This window comes from Neovison vison, chromosome 4 (assembly GCF_020171115.1).
Source record: "Neovison vison isolate M4711 chromosome 4, ASM_NN_V1, whole genome shotgun sequence".
NCBI classification, from domain to species: Eukaryota; Metazoa; Chordata; class Mammalia; order Carnivora; family Mustelidae; genus Neogale; species Neogale vison.
Genome location: NC_058094.1, coordinates 143,154,238 through 143,174,802, shown reverse-complemented (window position 1 = coordinate 143,174,802; position 20,565 = coordinate 143,154,238). Strand labels below are relative to the sequence as shown.

General features: G+C 41.9%; 1 protein-coding gene across 1 annotated transcript in view; it reads left to right on the top strand.

Moving 5' to 3' along the window:
- Positions 1 to 20,565, top strand: part of RINT1 (RAD50 interactor 1) — a 37,337-nt gene that overhangs the window by 7,357 nt on the left and 9,415 nt on the right. Inside the window, exons 4-11 of the mRNA XM_044245834.1 lie at positions 4,462 to 4,703; positions 9,320 to 9,493; positions 9,586 to 9,735; positions 10,692 to 10,848; positions 13,144 to 13,254; positions 13,352 to 13,577; positions 14,311 to 14,448; positions 17,372 to 17,571. Of these exons, the coding sequence (XP_044101769.1) occupies positions 4,462 to 4,703; positions 9,320 to 9,493; positions 9,586 to 9,735; positions 10,692 to 10,848; positions 13,144 to 13,254; positions 13,352 to 13,577; positions 14,311 to 14,448; positions 17,372 to 17,571 (1,398 nt within the window). The remainder of the gene's footprint in view (positions 1 to 4,461; positions 4,704 to 9,319; positions 9,494 to 9,585; positions 9,736 to 10,691; positions 10,849 to 13,143; positions 13,255 to 13,351; positions 13,578 to 14,310; positions 14,449 to 17,371; positions 17,572 to 20,565) is intronic.

Here is a 20,565-nt window from a genome sequence, read left to right as displayed (position 1 = left end):
TCAGTCTTTAAGCGCCTGCCTTCAGCTTGGGTTGTGATCCCAGGGTCCTGGGTTCGAGCCTTGCATAGGGCTCTCTGCTCAGTGGGAAGCCTGCTTCTTCTCCCACTCCCCCTGCTTGTGTTTCCTCTTTTTTTTTTTTTTTAAAAAGATTTTATTTATTTACTTGACAGAGAGAGATCACAAGTAGGCAGAGAGGCAGGCAGAGAGAGAGAGAGGAGGAAGCAGGCTCCCCGCTGAGCAGAGAGCCCGATGCGGGACTCGATCCCAGGATCCTGAGATCATGACCCGAGCCGAAGGCAGCGGCTTAACCCACTGAGCCACCCAGGCGCCCTTGTGTTTCCTCTCTTATTGTGTCTTTCTCTGTCAAAAATATAATGACAGCTAACGTTTTAAGTAGCTTTTCATACAGTGATCTTATTTTTATTTTTATTTTTTTTAAGATTTTATTTATTTATTTCACAGACAGAGATCACAAGTAGGCAGAGAGAGGTAGGCAGAGAAAGAGGGGGAAGCAGACTCCTTGCTGAGCAGGGAGCCTGATGCAGGGCTCAATCCCAGGACCCTAAGATCATGCCCTGAGCTGAAGGCAGAGGCATAACCCACTGAGCCACCCAGGCACCCCCGTACAGTGACTTTTAAAGTGCTTTTACAACTAAGTCATTTCATGGTATATAAAAATGTTATAACATCATCATTCCAAACTTTGTATATGCCCACTCATAAGGAAAAAACATGAAAGTGAGTATAACATAATAGTGGTTATTTCTGGGTGGTGCATCAACAGGTGATTTATTTTCTTCAGATCTTTGTGTGTTTTCAGTGTTTTCTTTTTACAGTGAACGTATTACTTAAAATAGTTTTTATTTTTATTTATTTATTTATTTATTTATTTATTTATTTGAGAGAGAGACAGTGAGAGAGAGCACGAGCGAGGAGAAGGTCAGAGAGCGAAGCAGACTCCCCATGGAGCTGGGAGCCTGATGTGGGACTCGATCCCGGGACTCCAGGATCACGCCCTGAGCCGAAGGCAGTCATCCAACCAACTGCGCCACCCAGGCGTCCCTATTTATTTTTTTAAAGATTTTATTTATTTATTTGACAGACAGAGATCACAAGCAGGCAGAGAGGCAGGCAGAGAGAGGAGGAAGCAGGCTCCCCGCTGAGCAGAGAGCCCGATGTGGGACTCGATCCCAGGACCCTGAGATCATGACCTGAGCCGAAGGCAGCGGCTTAACCCACTGAGCCACCCAGGCGCCCTAAAATAGTTTTTAAAACACCCAATGAATATAATCTTAAAACAAGTGGATCTCTGTACTTGCAGCAGTGTTTGTCAAGGATAAAAGCTTTATGTCCTGTAGCTAATATGTTGGGCTAAGGAAACTGTGTGTGGCTATGATGGTGTTAGCCCTGGGTTGTCAGTCGTCCTGTGTTCCTATCCCCAGCACCTCCGGCCTCCCGTCTTCCTGTCTTTCCCCATGTCTACCTCCAGTCTGCCCCGTCTTCCTCTTCCACTCCTGCAGGCAGGCTGTGCTGGGCTCTCTGAGGAATCCCACAGAGGAGTGCGAGGAGGCTGGCCTGGATGAGTGGTCTCCAGCCCCACCCGGCAGTGCTTCCATGGCTCCTTCCCTGGGAAGGTCGGCTCCTCTGCTCCTCCCCCCAGCTGTGCTTGAGAATTCTGCCCCAAGATACTACCCCATCTGGCCATTCTGTCTTTGCCCTTTCCCAAAAGAAGAAATTGAGAGCGCTTAGCGTAATTCTATTGGAATAGTATACACCACAGCCCACAAACTTATCTGCAATAATTTCTACTTGGTAATTCAGCAGAGGATCAATGTGAAGCAGTCCTCATGCCTCAGGTCCCACCTCCCACCTGAGTGAACTTGCTTCACACTTTTGTAGTGAGAACCTCTGCTCCTCAGCCAGTCCTGTCCCCTCAGCACAGGAACACACCCAGATGTTTGCCTTAAAACCCAAACGAAAAACCCTCCCCTCATCTTTTACTAGGTGTTCATTCCTTTTACTGTTAGACTTCCTCAGAAAGTCATCTTTCTTTATGTCTATCTCCACTTCCCAGTTAGGCTCATTTCCCTGATGATTGTGGAAGCTTCTGCTGAAGTCCCTACTGAACCTTAAATTCAGCATGTCTTCTCTAAAGATGCTTCCCCTCGGAAAATGGTACCACCATCTGCCTGTCACTCGGGCCTGAAACTAGGAGCCCTCCCAGGTTGCCCATCATCCTGCCTCCACCTCCCCATCACTGAGACATCAGAGTTTCGCCCCCCTTCACGTCTCTGGTGTCTTTTCACCCCAGTTTAGGGCTGCAGCCTCTCCTGCACTTGATGGCGGTTTGCACATCATCTGTTTCCTTCCCATCCCCACGCTAACATCTTTCATTTGTATTCTTTACAGAAACTGTGTGATATGTAATTAAGCAAATATATATATATATATAAAATATTGTTAACAGCTTTTATGTATATATAAGCATATGCATACGTCAAATATGTATCACTTAACTTTTTGTAATTAATGTAATATACTAATTTTTCATATCAGTGTATATAGAGCTCTCTTTTTTTTTTTTTTTAAAAGGTTTTATTTATTTATTTGACAGAGTGAGAGAAAGATCACAAGTAGGCAGAGAGGCAGGCAGAGAGAGGAGGAAGCAGGCTCACCGCCGAGCAGAGAGCCCGATGCGGGGCTCGATCCCAGGACCTTGAGATCATGACCTGAGCTGAAGGCAGAGGCTTAATCCACTGAGCCACCCAGGCGCCCCTAGAGCTCTCTTTTTTAATCGTTTTATGGTATTCAGCTATAGCTGTACATAATTTCTTTGGCCAGGCCCTTGTTGGTTGACATTTTTGATGTTTCCAGTTTTTATTATGGCAAATAATAGGAGAATAAACATAATATTTTGTCACTTTATTTTCTAAATCATAAATCTAACTGAATGATTTCCTTGTTCAAATCTCTTGGGGCACCTGGGTGGCACAGTTGGTTAAGCATCTACTCTTGAGGTCAGCTCAGGTTTTGATCTCAGGATCATGACCCCACGTTGGGTTCCATGCAGACATGGAGTCTACTTAAAAGAAAAAAAGAAAGAAAGAAAAGAAACTCTTACTGGCTTCCCATTGTCTGTTGGAAAAAGCCCACATTCTTCTAAGGCACAAGATGCCCCTGTGATTGTCTCTCTCCCTACCAATCTAGACTTACCTCTTCTTCCTATGTTTTTTTTTCCCTTAACTGTATTCTGTGCCTTACTCAGCTCGTTGCTGTTCTCTGATTGCAACCGAGCCATTCCTTTTGCCTGGAATGCCCTTTCCTTCCAAAGTTCCCCAGAAAATTCCCGCCCATCCTGTGAAGGTTTGTGCAGGAGCCGGGCAACCACCTCAAAACCTTGTTGGCCAAAGTGTGAGAGCTTGTTAGACACGCGGAATCTCAGTCCCTACTTTAGACCTAATGAGTTCACGTTGGCTTTATACCAGATATCTAGGGGATTCCTGTGCACATTCCGGTGTGAGAAGCACTACCTTAGTCACCATTACACCTAGCATCTCTCTTTCATTGCATTCTTCCCACATTACAGGATGTATTTGCTTACATTTCTCTTCCACACGAACTGAGCTTTAGGGCAGAGGTTGTCTTGTTTCTCTGTTCCTTGCACAGGGCCTTGTGCAAAGTGTCTAATCAGTATTGATTAAATTGTAATTCCCCTATAATAGTCTTTGTACTGTATTTTTTTTAAAAGATTTTATTTATCCATTTGACAGAGAGAGATCACAAGTAGACAGAGAGGCAGGCAGAGAGAGAGAGAGAGAGAGAGAAGCAGGCCCCCTGCTGAGCAGAGAGCCCGATGTGGGACTTGATCCCAGGACCCTGAGATTATGACCCGAGCCGAAGGCAGTGGCTTAACCCACTGAGCCACCCAGGCGCCCCTTTGTACTGTATTGATACCTAATGTTTGTATATGTTTTTCCATGTGCTGTAAGAAGAATGAGTAAATACCATATCTCAAGGCATTATCTGGTTATCATCTTACCAGGTCAGTGGTTCTCAACCCGGACTTAAATCATAATCACCTGGGTAACTTTAGGGACATACAGATACAGATACTCAGACTTTTAGAATCAGAGCTTCATTTGTTTTTGAATCGAAGTATTTAGTAGATAAAGCATAAAAGTATTGTCTGGCTGGACCTTCTGAAAGTGCTGAGCTACGTGAGGGCAGATCCAGAGGTGTTTACTGGGACGACAGGCCGCTCCCCACACATCTCCATGTATAGCATTTCGTGTTTCGGTTTGGTGGGTACGGGATGCAGAAATCACACCTCTCTTTTGAAGCTTGTAATTGACAATTTTCAATTCTGTTAGAACAAACGTGTATTTTGAAGGTAATAGTCTAAAGAAAAGGGTTATGAAAATTTTATCTGATTGCTGTTGTTTTTGTTTTCTGTATGGTCAGGTACTTACGATTTCATCAGAAATCCCTAAAAGAATTCAGAGTGCCTTAAAAAATGCAGAAGAATCAAAGCAATTCCTGAATCAGTTTCTGGAGCAAGAAACTCATCTCTTCAGTTCCATTAACAGTCATTTGCTGACCGCACAGCCCTGGATGGAAGATCTTGGGGCCATGATCAGCCAAATTGCAGAGATTGAGCGCCATCTTGCTTACCTTAAATGGATTTCACAAATTGAAGAACTAAGGTAAAAAGGGCCTCTTTGTTCTCATAATTATTATTTTCCTTTGAGGCTCTGTCTTAGTGAGTGCATGCATGCCATTAAATAATTGAGTTAATTAAAGATTATAATAATATAATTTTACCAGTTGTTATGAAAATAGCATTATGATAATGATTCTTTTCCTTTATTGTGAATGAACATAAAGTTTTCAGGGAGCCTAATTTGCATTTGAAAGAAAGTAATCTAAGTAAAAATTGTAAGTCCTATACTTGTGTTGTGAACACATAATAAAAACTGTTATTTATAGGGACGCCTGGGTGGCTCAGTTGGTTAAGCAGTGCCTTCGGCTCAGGTCATGATCCCAGTGTCCTGGGATCGAGTCCCACATCAGGCTCCTTGCTCGGCGGGGAGCCTGCTTCTCCCTCTGCCTCTGCCTCTGCCTGCCACTCTGTCTGCCTGTGCTCGCTCTCTCCCTCTCTCTCTCTGATAAATAAATAAAATCTTAAAAAAAAAACAAAAACAAAACAAAAAAAACCCTGTTATTTATAAAACCAAATTAATACAACAACTCTTCAACATGGTAATATTCTCTACTTTTACTTTTTAGACATGGTCACTTGAAGTGGATTGTTTTCTCTAAAATTTGAATTGTTTTAAATGAGAATCGTTTTTTTAAAAGACATTTACTTATTTGAGAGAGAACATGAGAGAGAGAGACAGAGAGAGAGAGAGAGAGCACTAGCGCACCCCAGGGGGAGAGGGAGAGTGAGACTCTCCACTGAGCAGGATGCCCCATGTGGGGCTCCATTCCAGGAAACACTGCCCCCCCACCCCGGGGATCATGACCTGAGCTGAAGACAGATGCTTAACTGACTGAGCCACCCAGGTGCCCCCAATGGAATCATCTAACAAGAGCTACACAGTATTCTTAGATGAGTAACAGAGTTTTGCTACCTATAGGTAGGGGGAAAAGTACATACTTTTTTCTGAATTGAATGTGTGTTACAGTGTTGACTGTGTCTGATATTGCCTTTCAGACAAGCTAAATGAACATTTCTGCCTAGATTGGCACATTATTTGGTTTCATGATACAGTCCCCCAGCCCCTCCAAACTGCATGGTTCCATCCTGCTTGGTTTCAACTACTCATGCTCCAAAGCTGTCAGCAACCATTCATGTTGTCTGGAAGACTTACGGAGGAAAGGTCATCCAAGAGTCTTTTTTTTTTTTTAAGATTATTTATTTATTTATTTGACAGACAGAGATCACAAGTAGGCAGAAAGGCAGGCAGAGAGAGAGGAAGGGAAGCAGGCTCCCTGCTGAGGAGAGAGCCTGATGTGGGGCTCGATCCCAGGACCCTGAGATCATGACCTGAGCTGAAGGCAGCGGCTTAACCCACTGAGCCACCCAGGTGCCCCCATCCAAGAGTCTTAATATCCCATTGTAAATTCATCCCAGTTAATATATTTTATGTTATGTCTCCCAAAGAGTAATGTGGTATCACTTTGTCCTGCATTTTTCTTGAGATTTTAAAGAGTTTTACCTGTCAGTGCAGTATGAAAATCTTTGAGTTGCATCTGAGTTTTACATATACAGCAAGAGTGATATGCCCAAGGTTGTAGTTTTACCAGTGATTCCAGATATCAGCTTAACCTTTTTTTTTTTTTAAGATTTATTTATTTATTTATTTGACAGAGAGAGAGAGAGATCACAAGTAGGCAGAGAGGCAGGCAGAGAGGCAGGCAGAGAGAGAGGGGAAGGGAAGCAGGCTCCCTGCTGAGCAGAGAGCCCGATGTGGGACTCGATCCCAGGACCCTGAGATCATGACCTGAGCCGAAGGCAGCAGCTTAACCCACTGAGCCACCCAGGCGCCCCTCAGCTTAACCTTTTAGACCATCTCCTTGTTTAGATAAATCACTTGCAGTGAACGAATTTTAAACCTTCTTTCTTTTTACTTCACTGCCCCTGCCCCTCTGAAAGATAAAACCAATAAGGGGCAATATTAATAACCTTTCTAAGTAGAATAAATTGTTTAAAAGCCTCACTCTTGTAGTAGCCAAGGTAATAGGTTAATTAAAATAGGACTATGGTTGTAGATAGCTTTTATCTATGTTGGAATTGTTTAAAAGAGATATTTGGGGGTGCCTGGATGGCTCAGTGGGTTAAGCTTCTGCCTTCAGCTCAGGTCATGATCTCAGGGGCCTGGGATTGAGCCCTGCATTGGGCTCTCTGCTCAGTGGGGAGCCTGCTTCCCCCTTTCTCTCTGCCTGCCTCTCTGCCTACTTGTGATGTCTGTCTGTCAAATAAATAAATAAAATCTTAAAAAAAACACAAGAGACATTTGGCCTGGAAATCATATTAGAAGTAGGAAACAGGGCATCTGGGTGGCTCAGTTGGTTAAGTGTCTGCTTTCAGCTCAGGTCATGATCCCAGGGTCCTGGTATCGAGTCCTGCATGTGGCTCAGCAAGGAACCTGCTTCTCCCTCTCCATCTGCCTCCCCCTGCTCGTGTTCTCTCTCTCTTTCTGTCAAAATAAATAAATGGAATCTTAAAAAAAAAATAGGAATCAAATTCATAATCAAGTAGAGCACAGCTCTTTCTTTCTTTAATAACATGCAAGATCTTTCCTTTAGGTCTTCAAGATAAATCTCTATTTCTGACTTCCTTAGGGCTTCTGAGATTTTCTTCATCTTCTAAGTTCTCTCTAATGTTCACCTGCTTTTCATTAGCACTCTCTTTTTTAAAAGAGCCGTGTCGGGCACCTGAGTGGCTCAGTTGGTTAAGCAGCTGCCTTCAGCTTGGGTCATGATGATCCCAGGGTCCTGGGACTGAGCCCCATGTCGGGCTTCCTGCTCGGTGAGGAGCCTACTTCTCCCTCTCCTGCTCCCCTTGCTTGTGCTCTCTCTCTGTGTCAAATAAATAAATATGTTAACATCTTAATTAATTAATTGAAGAACAGGGTTCTGGGGCAGCTGTGTGGCTCCGTCAATTGAACATTTGATTTTTGATTTCTGCTCAGGTCCTAAGACTGAGCCCCCTGTCAGGCTCCGTGCTCAGTGGGGAGTCTGCTTGTGATTCTCTCTCCCTCAGTGACTGCCCCTTCCAACTACTCTCTTGCACTCTCTCTCTCTCTCAAATAAATAAAGTTTTTAAAAAATTTTTTTAAAAATTAAAAAGTTTTTTTTTCCTTTTCCTTAGTTTAAGCTATGGAATATTATTATTTTTTTTAACTGCTATGGGTTTTTGTTTTGTGAGCGAGTTCAAGCAGGGAGAGGCAGAGGGAGAGAATCTTAAGTAGGCTCCGTGCAAGGGCATGGCGGGGGTAGGGGGGGCTCGATCTCATGACCTGAGTCGAAATCAAGAGTTGGATGCTTTTTTTTCTAAATGAGTTGGTTTCTTGATAGTCTTTTTTTTTTTTTAAGATTTTATTTTACTTATTTGACAGATAGAGATCACAAGTAGGCAGAGAGACAGACAGAGAGAGAGGAGGAAGCAGGCTTCCCGCCAAGCAGAGAGCCCAACGTGGGGATCGATCCCAGAACTCTGGGATCATTACCTGAGCCGAAGGCAGAGGCTTTAGCCCCCCGAGCCACCCGGGCACCCCATTTTTTTAAAAGATTTTTATTTATTGGGGTGCCCGCTCAGTGGTTTAAGCCTCAGTGGTTTAAGCCTCTGCGTTCAGCTCAGGTCGTGATCTCAGGGTCCTGGGATCGAGCCCTGCGTCGGGCTCTCTGCTCAGTGGGGAGCCTGCTTCCCCCCCTCTCTGCCTGCCTCTCTGCCTACTTGTGATCTCTGTCAAATAAATAAAATCTTTCCAAAAAAAGAGATTTTTATTTATTTATTTATTTATTTATTTTTTTAAAGATTTTATTTATTTATTTGACAGAGAGAGAAACACAAGCAGGCACAGAGGCAGGCAGAGAGAGAGGAGGAAGCAGGCTCCCCGCTGAGCAGAGAGCCCGATGCAGTACTCGATCCCAGGACCCTGGGATCATGACCTGAGCCGAAGGCAGCGGCTTAACCCACTGAGCCACCCAGGCGCCCTTTATTTATTTATTTGACGGAGAGAAAGCACAAGCAGGAAAAACAGCAGGCAAAGGGAGAGGAGGAAGCAGGCTGCCCACTGAGCAAGGAGCCTGATGCAGGACTTGATTCCAGGGCCCTGAGATCATGACCTGAGCCGAAGGCAGATGCTTAACTGACTGAGCCCCACAGAACCCAAGAGTTGGGTGCTTAACTGATGAAGCCATGTAGGTGCCCCTAGAATATGTATTTTTATCAAAAGAAATATCTCATTTTAATTTTCCTAATTTTTTTTAAAAGTATAGTTGACATGCAACATCTAATTTTTAAACAAAGTGTTTGCTTTATAAAGGCAAATAAGCAAAATGGTAGTTCATGGGATCTGTTTGGCTGGTTTCAAAGAATTTGATTAATTGGCTTTACATGGAAATCTTCACTTCTGGCTTACCTAGAACCATTTTAAGCTTTGGCCACATTGGTAAAAAAGCCACTTCTAGCTGGTGCTTCCTTTTTCCTTGTATGAAACTTGATATACGGCAGGAAGGAGAAACAGTTTTTCTGCATTTGGAATTCTCTTGAACAAACCATCTTTGAAGTTTGCTTTGCCTCATTTTGCAGCGATAACATTCAGCAGTATCTGATGACCAATAACGTCCCAGAGGCAGCCTCGATTCTGGCGTACATGGCGGAACTTGACATCAAGCTTCAGGAATCATCTTGTACTCATCTTCTCACTTTCATGAGAGCCACTGTTAAATTCTGGCACAAGATTCTCAAGGACAAGCTTACAAGGTAAGGAATTATATTGCATGGTAATTGCTTTCAGAAGGATATTTCGTGACTTGTATTTTAACTGAAACATGGGTGTTACTTTTCTGTTACAGTGATTTTGAGGAAATTTTGGCCCAACTTCATTGGCCCTTCATCACACCCCCCCAGTCTCAAGCTGCTGGCTTGAGTCGACCAGCCAGTGCCCCTGACATCTACACTAACCTGGAGACGCTGTTTTGTCAGCTTCTGAAACTACAAACCTCGTATCTTTGTTGGAGTTCAAACTTAGTAAAATGGCTTTTTAAAAAATATATATATATATATATATATATATTTTTTAAAGATTTTATTTATTTATTTGACAGAGAGAGATCACAAGCAGATGGAGAGGCAGGCAGAGAGGGAGATAGAGGGAAGCAGGCTCCCTGCTGAGCAGAGAGCCCGATGTGGGACTCGATCCCAGGACCCCGAGATCATGACCTGAGCTGAAGGCAGCGGCTTAACCCACTGAGCCACCCAGGCGCCCCAAAATGGCTTTTTTTTAAAGAGTGGATTCGTGGCTGGAGAGTAAAACTTTGAAAGTGGCCAAGAAGTCAAGTAGGGGTACTGGGTTTGGTCTTACCTTTATATTTATATACCCATGGGGTGGTAGATTATTCTCCTTTCGAGTGAATTACATGTGGGGCAGGGGAGGGTCAGGCTGAAATATGACCGACCCAAGTTTACATCACACGTAGGTCTCTTGGAAGAAAAAATAAAGCAGTTGGGAGGAGATCTTAGTAACTTTGTGTCAATTTAATAAAGTGATTACTTTTTTTGTTGTTGTTAAAGATTTATTTATTTGAGAGCAGCATGAGATTGGAGAGGGTCAGAGGGAGAAGCAGGCTCCTGCTGAGCTGGGAGCCTGGTGCGGGACTCAGTCCTAGGACTCTGGGATCATGACCTGAGCCGAGGCAGTCACTTAACCAACTGAGCCACCCAGGAGCCCCAATAAAGCAATTACTTGAATGTGTTTCGTTCCTTACTACTATTTTTCATTTTAGGGAAGATAGATTAATTTTAAGAACATTTTTGTGCACTTTTTATTGAAATCATATGTAATGTAACATTTTCTGTATTTTAATTAATTTTATCTAGTCATATATTTGTTGGGAAAATATATCACATATACATATACACACACATATAAATATTTTTTCCCTTGACTCGACTCTGTCAGAGATGAATTACTTACTGAGCCAAAACAACTTCCAGAGAAATACTGTCTTCCTGCTTGCCCGGCTATCATTCTGCCCATCCAGGTCATGCTGACACCCCTCCAGAAGAGGTTCAGGTATCACTTCAGAGGGAACCGACAGACTAATGTTATAAGCAAGGTATGTTTTCTCAACTCTTTTGTCCTTGGTTTTTATTAATAGCAAATGCGAAGTGTTCTTTACTTTTCTGGTTTAAGTTAAAATCTGATTGCATTCACATTTTTTTTCTCTAAAGAGTTAAATTCCCACCTGGGTGGCTCAGTGGGTTAAGCCTCTGCCTTCTGCTCAGGTCATGATCTCAGGGTCCTGGGATCGAGTCCCGTATCGGGCACTCTGCTCAGCAGGGAGCCTGCTTCCTCCTCTCTCTCTCTCTGCCTGCCTCTATGCCTACCTGTGATATCTCTCTGTCAAATAAATAAATAAAATCTTTAAAAAAAAAAAGAGTTAAATTCCTATTTTGTCACTGTCCTTAATAGATCTATTTCTGGGGTGCCTGGGTGGCTCAGTGGGTTAAGCTTCTGCCTTTGGCTCAGGTCATGGTCTCATAGTCCTGGGATCGAGCCCTGCATTGGGCTCTCTGCTCAGTGGGGAGCCTGCTTCCCTGTCTCTCTCTCTGCTGCTTCTCTGCCTACTTGTGATTTCTTTTTCTATCAAATAAATAAAAAGGAAAAAAATTTGGCATTAAAAAAAATAGATCTATTTTCGGACTTTTCTCGAGAGGTTGTCAAAATCTGCTTACTCATTAGCATGTCATGCCCTTATGGCCACAAATCATTTTAGCATCAACAATCTATTCAAAAGCTAATACTTGGGGTGCCTGGGTGGCTCAGTGGGTTAAAGCCTCTGCCTTCAGCTCAGGTCATGATCCCAGGGTCCTGGGATCAAGCCTTGCATTGGGCTCTCTGCTCAGTGGGGAGCCTGCTTCCTCCTCTCTCTCTGCCTGCCTCTCTGCCTACTTGTGATCTCTGTCTGTCAAATAAATAAATAAAATCTTAAAAAAAAAAAAAAGCTAATACTCGGCTATCTTGCCTTCTACTTCTCTTTCTGATATATTTATAAACCTGAAGGAGCAATTTGCACAGTGAAGTGTGTGGGGCCAGGTGTAAACAGTGCCCCACAAATGTCACAGCAGTTTTTTCCTGGTTCTTTTTTTATCCCCTTGGTTCTTAAATTCGGCTTCTTCTGTGTTTATGGGGCTCCTCCTTTTTTGGATGGGGTATTGGTGGAAACAAGAGTAGAATCAATTAGTAAGTGGTAAGTGAAACATAGCAATAAACCTAAAGCTCTAGAGAAGCAGGAAGAAAGGTGAGAAAATTGTGTTATGTTGACTCCTTCCTAAAGTACTTTCACTGTCATCAAGCCTAAACCATGCAGTCCCTGAGATTACAGGTGTTTGTTACTCATGTTTGTATTTCCAACATCTAGCACACAACAGTGATTTACCACCCAGTAAATGTTTTTGAATACTAGCCCAACAAAACTTGGAAGGTTTGTAGAATCGGCTCTAGGGACAATTTCATAAAAGCTGCTGCTTACATTATTTTTCTGTGATTATATCTATTTTAAGGCATATGTTGTTTTGTTTTGTTAATTTACATTTTTATTTTTATTTTATTTTATTTTTTTAAAGATTTTATTTATTTATTTGACAGAGAGAGATCACAGGTAGGCAGAGAGGCAGGCAGAGAGAGAGGAATGGAAGCAGTCCCCCTGCTGAGCAGAGAGCCCGATGCGGGACTCAATCCCAGGACCCTGAGATCATGACCTGATCCGAAGGCAGCGGCTTAACCCACTGAGCCACCCAGGTGCCCCTAATTTACTTTTTTAAAAGACAGAGCAGAAGAAAATCAAGTTTAAAAGTTATTTTGGAATGCTATGGCCAAAAAAAACCCCAACCAATTTAAAGGCTGTCAGATCTTTGTAATACTCATTTTGTGTATTTCCAGAGAAATACACAAAAACAACTTATTTTGTTAACTTTATTTTATTTTTTAAAAATTATTTATTTATTTATGGGGGGGCAGGTTCCCCACTGAGCAGGGAGCCTGATGTGGGACTCGATCCCAGGACACTGGGATCACAACATGAGCCGAAGGCAGACGCTTAACCCACTGAGCCACCTAGGTATCCCCAAAGTGCCACATTTTCAATATACATGGTACTGTAACTTTATATGAGTTTATTGACTTCTGCCACTTTTGGGAATTTGCTGGGAATATATTGGGGTACATTTGATTATTAAGCTTTGCATGACCTTAAAGTTCAGAATAGAAATTGCGTTCTTACATTTAGGAATTTTCAACTAATTTTTGTAAGTACCGCTTGTATACAATTAAATAGAGCCCTTTAATTGTAACTCTCTACTTGGAATGACTTAAGAATTAAGAATTCAAACTGTTTCACTTCTTTCCTTAGCCTGAATGGTACCTGGCTCAGGTGCTTATGTGGATTGGGAATCACTCTCAGTTTCTGGATGAGAAGATTCAGCCGATTTTGGACAAAGTGGGCCCTTCGGTAAATGCTAGGGTAAGAGACTCGGTCCTAAGCATTTCAATTTTAGAGTTGGATGTGTCCACAAATAACCTGTTGTCTACATTACCTTATGCGTACATATTTCTTTCAGCTCGAATTTTCCCGGGGCCTTATGATGCTCGTTCTGGAGAAGTTAGCTGCTGATATTCCGTGTCTGCTCTACGATGACAGTCTCTTCTGTCATTTGGTGGATGAGGTGCTTTTGTTCGAAAGGGAGCTACACAGTGTTTATGGCTATCCTGACACGTTTGCCAACTGTATGCATATTCTGTCAGAGGAAACCTGTTTTCAGAGATGGTTGACTGTGGAGAGAAAATGTAAGTGCTCTTGTAGCCATCGGGTGGGAAGAATTGTCTTCTTTTGTGGGTATTAATATTTGGTGTTTTTCTTCCCCAGCTCTGGGTAGAAAACTAGAGTCATCTGAATTTTTCTTGGTCATGGTTTACTAAGGTGCCTTATTTGCTTCCCATCAAACTTCAGTTTCTCTTGAATTTATACTTAGACTGTACGTGTTTCCAGAATGCAGCATTCAAGCCAGTAGTCTATACAATTACCTGTCCTACTGATTATACTACATTATTTCTTTTTTTTTTTTTTTTAAAGATTTTATTTATTTATTTGAGAGAGACTGACAGTGAGAGAGAGCATGAGAGGGGAGAAGGTCAGAGAGCGAAGCATACTCCCCATGGAGCTGGGAGCCTGATGTGGGACTCGATCCCGGGACTCCAGGATCACGCCCTGAGCCGAAGGCAGTCGTCCAACCAACTGCGCCACCCAGGCGTCCCAATACATTATTTCTGTAATTGGTAGAAACTGTTGGTTGTAGCTTGTCTAATCAATGTAAATATTTTGAAGATTTTGGGTAGGGGTGGCAGGGAGAAGTCAAGTATCTTGTTCAACCCTAAACCAGAGCATGTTAAATATAATGCAACCAGTAGGGGATTGTGGATTTGTTTACTTTTTACAGGAAAGTCATTCCTAAAAATTGTGCTGAAAAATAAGAGTATCTGTAACTACTTAATTGACATATTCCCTTTTTCTGCATATTAGTTGCTCTTCAAAAAATGGACTCTATGCTTTCATCAGAAGCTGCCTGGGTGTCCCAATATAAGGATATCACCGATGTGGATGAGATGAAAGTTCCAGATTGTGCAGAGACTTTTATGACGCTACTACTGGTAATAACTGGTAAGTAGAAGTCTTTTAAGATATAACTTTGTTTTAAAAGTACTGATTCTTTATATGGTACTTTTTCAAGTAGTTCAACAAAATTAATATCATATAGTGGTTATTTTAATATCTTTAAATACAGTTTCTATCTTGGTAGAATCCTAGTACAATATACTTCTTTCAGATTTTTAATAATTTAATATCTTAAACATTGGTATATATGAGGAGGAAATTCCTGAATGGCTACCTAAAAATAATGAGAATTTATTTTATTTATTTATTTATTTTAAAAAGATTTTATTTATTTATTTGACAGACAGAGATCACAAGTAGGCAGAGAGGCAGGCACGGGGGTGGGGGGGGCGAAGCAGGCTACCCTCGGAGCAGAGAGCCTGATGTGGGGCTCGATCCCAGGACCCTGGGATCATGACCCAAGCTGAAGGCAGAGCCTTTAACTCACTGAGCCACCCAGGCGCCCCGAGAATTTATTTTTATTACCTGAATTCTTTTGCCATTCAGCTTAAGTTTCTTCAGTAGATTGACCTGAATTTTATTTTATTTATTATTATTATTTTTTAAGATGTTGTTTATTTATTTGACAGAGAGAGAGCACAAGTAGACAGAGAGAGAGAGGAGGAAGCAGGCTTCCTTCCAAGCAGAGAGCCCAATGTGGAACTCGATCCCAGGACCCTGAGATCATGACCTGAGCCGAAGGCAGAGGCTTAACCCACTGAGCCACCCAGGCGCTGAATTTTAAATACTGTTATTTTTCTCCTTGAAATAGAAAAGATTGCAGAAGGGACCCCTGGGTCGCTTAGTCGGTTGGGTGTCTGCCTTTCGCTCAGGTCCTGATCCCAGGGTCCTGGGATCGAGTCCCGCATCGGGTTCCCTGCTCAGTGGGGAGCCTGCTTCTCCCTCTCCCTCTGCCCCCTGACTCATGCTTGTTCACTCTCTCTCTCGTGCTCTCTCTCTCAAGTAAATAAATAAAATCTTTTAAAAAAGAAAAGATTGCAGAAGAATACAATAATAGGGGCACCTGGATGGCTCAGTGGGTTAAGCCTCTGTCTTCGGCTCAGGTCATGATCCCGGAGTCCTGGGATCGAGTCCCGCATCAGGCTCTCTGCTCAGTAGGGAGCCTGCTTCCTCCTCTCTTTCTGCTTGACCCTGCCTACTTGTGATCTCTGTCTGTCAAATAAATAAATAAAATTCTTAAAAAAAAAAAAAAAAGAATACAATAATAAAGTGATTTTAAGGATTGGAATAGTAAGAGGAACTCTTCTTACAGTGCCAGAATTTCTGGCCGGAGGAGGGCCTAGCAGCCTCTAGTCCTGTTTGGCCCATAATTGTCTGCATTGTCCCACTGCAGATTTGCTGCTGCTCCAGGTGCCCCTGAGCCCTCAGTACCATCCTCTTCTAGCTTGTCCATTTCTTGGGCCTGGGTAGTCACCTGAAGAAGTGTCATTCCAGCCTAGCCAGTAAATAACTCCATATTCTTCATTGTGTGAAGAATATGAAAAACACTAGAACACACAAGAAATCTAAAAAAACTTTTTTTTTGGAAGGTGCCTGGGTGGCTCACTCATTAAGCGTCTACTTTCAGCTCAGGTCATGATCCCAGAGTCCTGGGATCTAGCCCTGCATTGGGCTCCCTGCTTGGCAAGAAGACTCCCACTCCCCCTGCTTGTGTTCCCTCTCTCTCTGTGTCTCTGTCAAATAAATAAATGAAATCTTAAAAAAAAAAAAATAAATAAATAAACTTTTTTTTTTTTTTTGAAGATTTCATTTATTTGACAGAGAGAGAACCTGAGCAGGGGGAGGGGCAGAGGGAGATAGAGACGAAGAGGGAGAGAGAGAAGCAGGCTCCCTCAGGGAGCCCGACACAGGGCTCCATCCCAGGACCCTGGGACCATGACCCAAGTCGAAGGCAGACATTTAGCTGACTGGGCCACCCAAGTGCCCCTTCCTCCTGTGAAAAAATAAGTCATTTTTTTTGTTGAAGAAATGGAATGATTTTTGTATATATAGATCTTTGACTTACAGTGGGGCTATAGCCTCATAAACCTATCCTAAATGAAAATATTCCAAGTCAAAAATGCATTTAATACGCCTAACCTACTGAATATCACAGTCTACCTTGCACATGCTCACAACATTAACATTAGCCATTCACTGGGCAAAATCATCTAACAGAAAGCCTATTTTATGATAAGGTATTGACTGTCTCATGCAATGTATTGAGTGCTGCACTGGTGGCAAAAACCAAAATGGTTGTGTGGGTACAACCATTCTGTAAAGGCATCGGTTGTCTGCCCTCTCTGTCCCGTGGCTGACAGAGCTGTGGCTTGCTCCCACTGCCCAGGGTCATGAGAGGATTGTACCCCATATTGCTAGTCTGCAAAAAGATCCAAATAAAAAATTTGAAGTCGTTTCTATGAATGCATATGGCCTTTGCACTATTGTAAACTTGAAAAATCTTAAGTTGAACCATCATAAATCAGGCACCATCTACAAATTCCTCATGCCTTAAAAAATTTGACATGTGATTTATACATAGTAAAAGACATGAATCTGAAGTATACAGTTCAGTGAGTTTTGACAAGTACATATACTTGTGAAACCCATACCCTTATAAAGTGTAGAAATAAGTCCGTACATGAACAGTTGATAGAGGTTTTTGGTGCTTTTATTTATTTATTTATTTATTTGACAGAGATCATAAGTAGGCAGAGGCTCCCCACTGAGCAGGGAGTCCGATGTGGGGCTTGATCCCAGGACCCTGGGATCATGACCTGAGCCGAAGGTAGAGGCTTTAACCCACTGAGCCACTCAGGTGCCTCCAGTTGATAGAGTTTTTGACAAAGGCACCCAACAGTGTCAATAGGAAAGCCTCTAACTGTATAATGGATGGAACCCAAACCTTCATGTCTTACTTTTTCCACAGACAGATATAAAAATCTCCCCACAGCTTCCAGAAAGCTACAGTTCCTGGAGTTACAGAAGGACTTAGTAGATGATTTTAGGATACGATTAACTCAGGTGATGAAAGAAGAGACTAGAGCTTCCCTTGGCTTTCGATACTGTGCGATTCTCAATGCCGTGAACTATATCTCAACAGTCCTAGCAGATTGGGCTGACAATGTTGTAAGTTAATGTACTTTTATTCATCTATTTTAATATATATTTATTTATATATTTAATATATATTTATTTAATATATATTTTGATATATATTTGTTAATCTCTGCATCCGATGTGGGGCTCAAACTCACACCCTGAGATCAAGAGTTAGGTACATGCTTTTCTGATTGAGCCAGCCAGGCACTCTATTAATATGCTTTTTTTTTTTTTTTTAAATTTTATTTATTTATTTGACAGAGAGAGAGAGATCACAAGTAGGCAGAGAGTCAGGCAGAGAGAGAGAGAAGCAGGCTCCCCGCTGAACAAAGAGCCTGACGCGGGGCTCGATCCCAGGACACTGAGATCATGACCTGAGCCGAAGGCAGCGGCTTAATCCACTGAGCCGCCCAGGCACCCCTATTAATATGCTTTTATATTAAATAACAAATTAGTAATTTTAACAGTTTTACCTTTTGAAATGTTGAACTTATAACATGCTGAAGTTACACATTAGGTAGAATAACAATTAGGCCAAATTTAGGGGGTATGATTAAATTACATATTTTTCTCAATTAAGTCTCAAATGGTTAAGTAATCCCATGATTTTAATCATTAGAAAAGAAAGGCAGCCTTTCATGTAATAGTTGTCTGTAGAATGAAGCTTTTTCTTCTTTAGATTTGGGAAATATTCATGTATGGTAATTGCCATCTCAGAAAAAGCTAACATTGAATAATGGTGTCAAAATCAGTAAAATCCAGGACTGTGAGAAAGATCAAATAATAGCATTTGAGGGGCGCCTGCCCGGCTCAGTTGGTGGAACATGGGACTCTTGGTCTCGGGGTCCTGAGTTTGAGCCCCACATAGAGATTGCATAAAAAAATAAAATAAATAAAATAATGATGATATTGGCTATCTTTTGAATGCCTTCAAGACATGAGTAAATAGGGACGCCTGGGTGGCTCAGTTGGTTAAGCAGCTGCCTTCGGCTCAGGTCTGGGATCGAGTCCCACATCGGGCTCCTTGCTCAGCGGGAAGCCTGCTTCTCCCTCTGCCTGTGCTCGCTTGCGTGCGCTCTCTCTCTCTCTCCCTTTCTCTCTCTCTCTGGCAAATAAATAAATAAAATCTTTAAAAAAAAAAAAAAAAGACACGAGTAAATAGAGGGGCACCTGCGTGGCCCAGTTGGTTAAGTAGCTGACTCTTGGTTTCAGCTCAGGTTGTGATCTTGGGTGACATGGAGCCCTCTCTCTGTCCCTCCTGCTTGTGCTCTTGCTTTCTCTCTCTCTCTCTCTCAAATAAATAAATCTTTAAAAAAGAAACAAAATATGAGTAAATCGAATAATAAAAGGGATTCCTATGTGCCTGTGACCCAGCTTCTTAGACCAGTTTTGTTTTAAGCCTCTTCTCCATCCCCCATCCTTGATTATTTTAAAGATCTTAGATATATTTCATGATAAATATTTCAAAATGTATCTCTAAGAGAACGCCTTTAAAAAAAAGTACCACAGTGCCATTATCACATCATCCAAAAAATTTAATTTCTTATAGGGAGAGGTATCTTTCAAATAAATCTAAAAATCAAAACCTTGGGTCTGGTTAGCATGTATTTTTTTTTTTTTTAAAGATTTTATTTATTTATTTGACAGAGAGAGATCACAAGTAGGCAGAGAGGCAGGCAGAGAGAGAGAGAGGAGGGCTCCCTGCTGAGCAGAGAGCCCGATGCGGGACTCGATCTCAGGACCCTGAGATCATGACCTGAGCCGAAGGCAGCGGCTTAACCCACTGAGCCACCCAGGCGCCCCTGGTTAGCATGTATTACAAGGACTTTTACATCCAGGAATTTCATTTATCTTTCCTTTTTCCACACAATGCTTTGTGTTGACAGATTTGGTCTGCCTATTTATTTATTTATTAAGGATTTATTTATTTGAGTGCATGCACACACTTGAGAGCAGGGAGTGAGCACCCCAAGCTGACTCCTGGTAAGTGCAGACACTGGGCCAGATCTCACAATCCTGGCATCAGAACCTGAGCTGAAATCAAGAGTCAGAGGCTTAACAACTATGCCACTCAGGTGCCCCTGTATTTACTCATGTTTTAAAGGCATCAAGGGGTGCCTGGGTGGCTCAGTGGGTTAAAGCCTCTGCCTTTGGCTCAGGTCATGATCTCAGGGTCCTGGGATCGAGCCCCGCATCGGGCTCTCTGCTCAGCAGTGAGCCTCCTCCCCCATCTCTCTCTGTCTGTCTTTCTGCCTACTTGTGATCTCTGTCTGTCAAATAAATAAATAAAATCTTTTAAAAAATAAATTTTAAATTATGAATTTATGACCAAAAAATTGTATAATGTACTGTATTATATAGAAGTTATATTTCTCTACTGTGAAAGAACGAATGAAACAAAAAAGTCTTTAATCTTAATTAAATATAGGGTAATAAATTTTTTAAAAATAGGGAACAAAGAAAATAATAACAAATATAAACAAGATGAAAACCTGAGAAACACAATCATAGTTTATTCTATTCTGGACTCTTTGGCTGGGACTTAACTATATAAAGCCTTTTTTCTACAAAAACATTAACTGAAATCCATGTATGTAATAACATTCTGCTAAGCAAGGAAAATAAGACACAAAATAATTATTTTATAAAATGAATATAATGTAAAGTGTAATGATCACAGCATTTGTTTATAATGGCACCCAATTAGAATACATTTATTCATTGTGTACTTTTATGTGTTGTTTTCCTCATCCTGTACTTTCTTCACTCAGCCCCCACACTGCTCCATTTTCTGCTACGCTTTGTCATAAAACAAATTGTCATTCCTCTTTCTTGTGCCAGATGATCTAATAAGAGACTCATTCAAGGCCAGATTTCTAGCTTCAACGAATTATTTGTGAAACATCATTAAACACTTTACTTGGTGCCGTAGTCTGTTAATGACAGTGAATTGGCCATCATCCCTATCCTTAGGAAATTTATAATCTGATGCTGAATTAACTGGATCCTTCTGTCAACAGA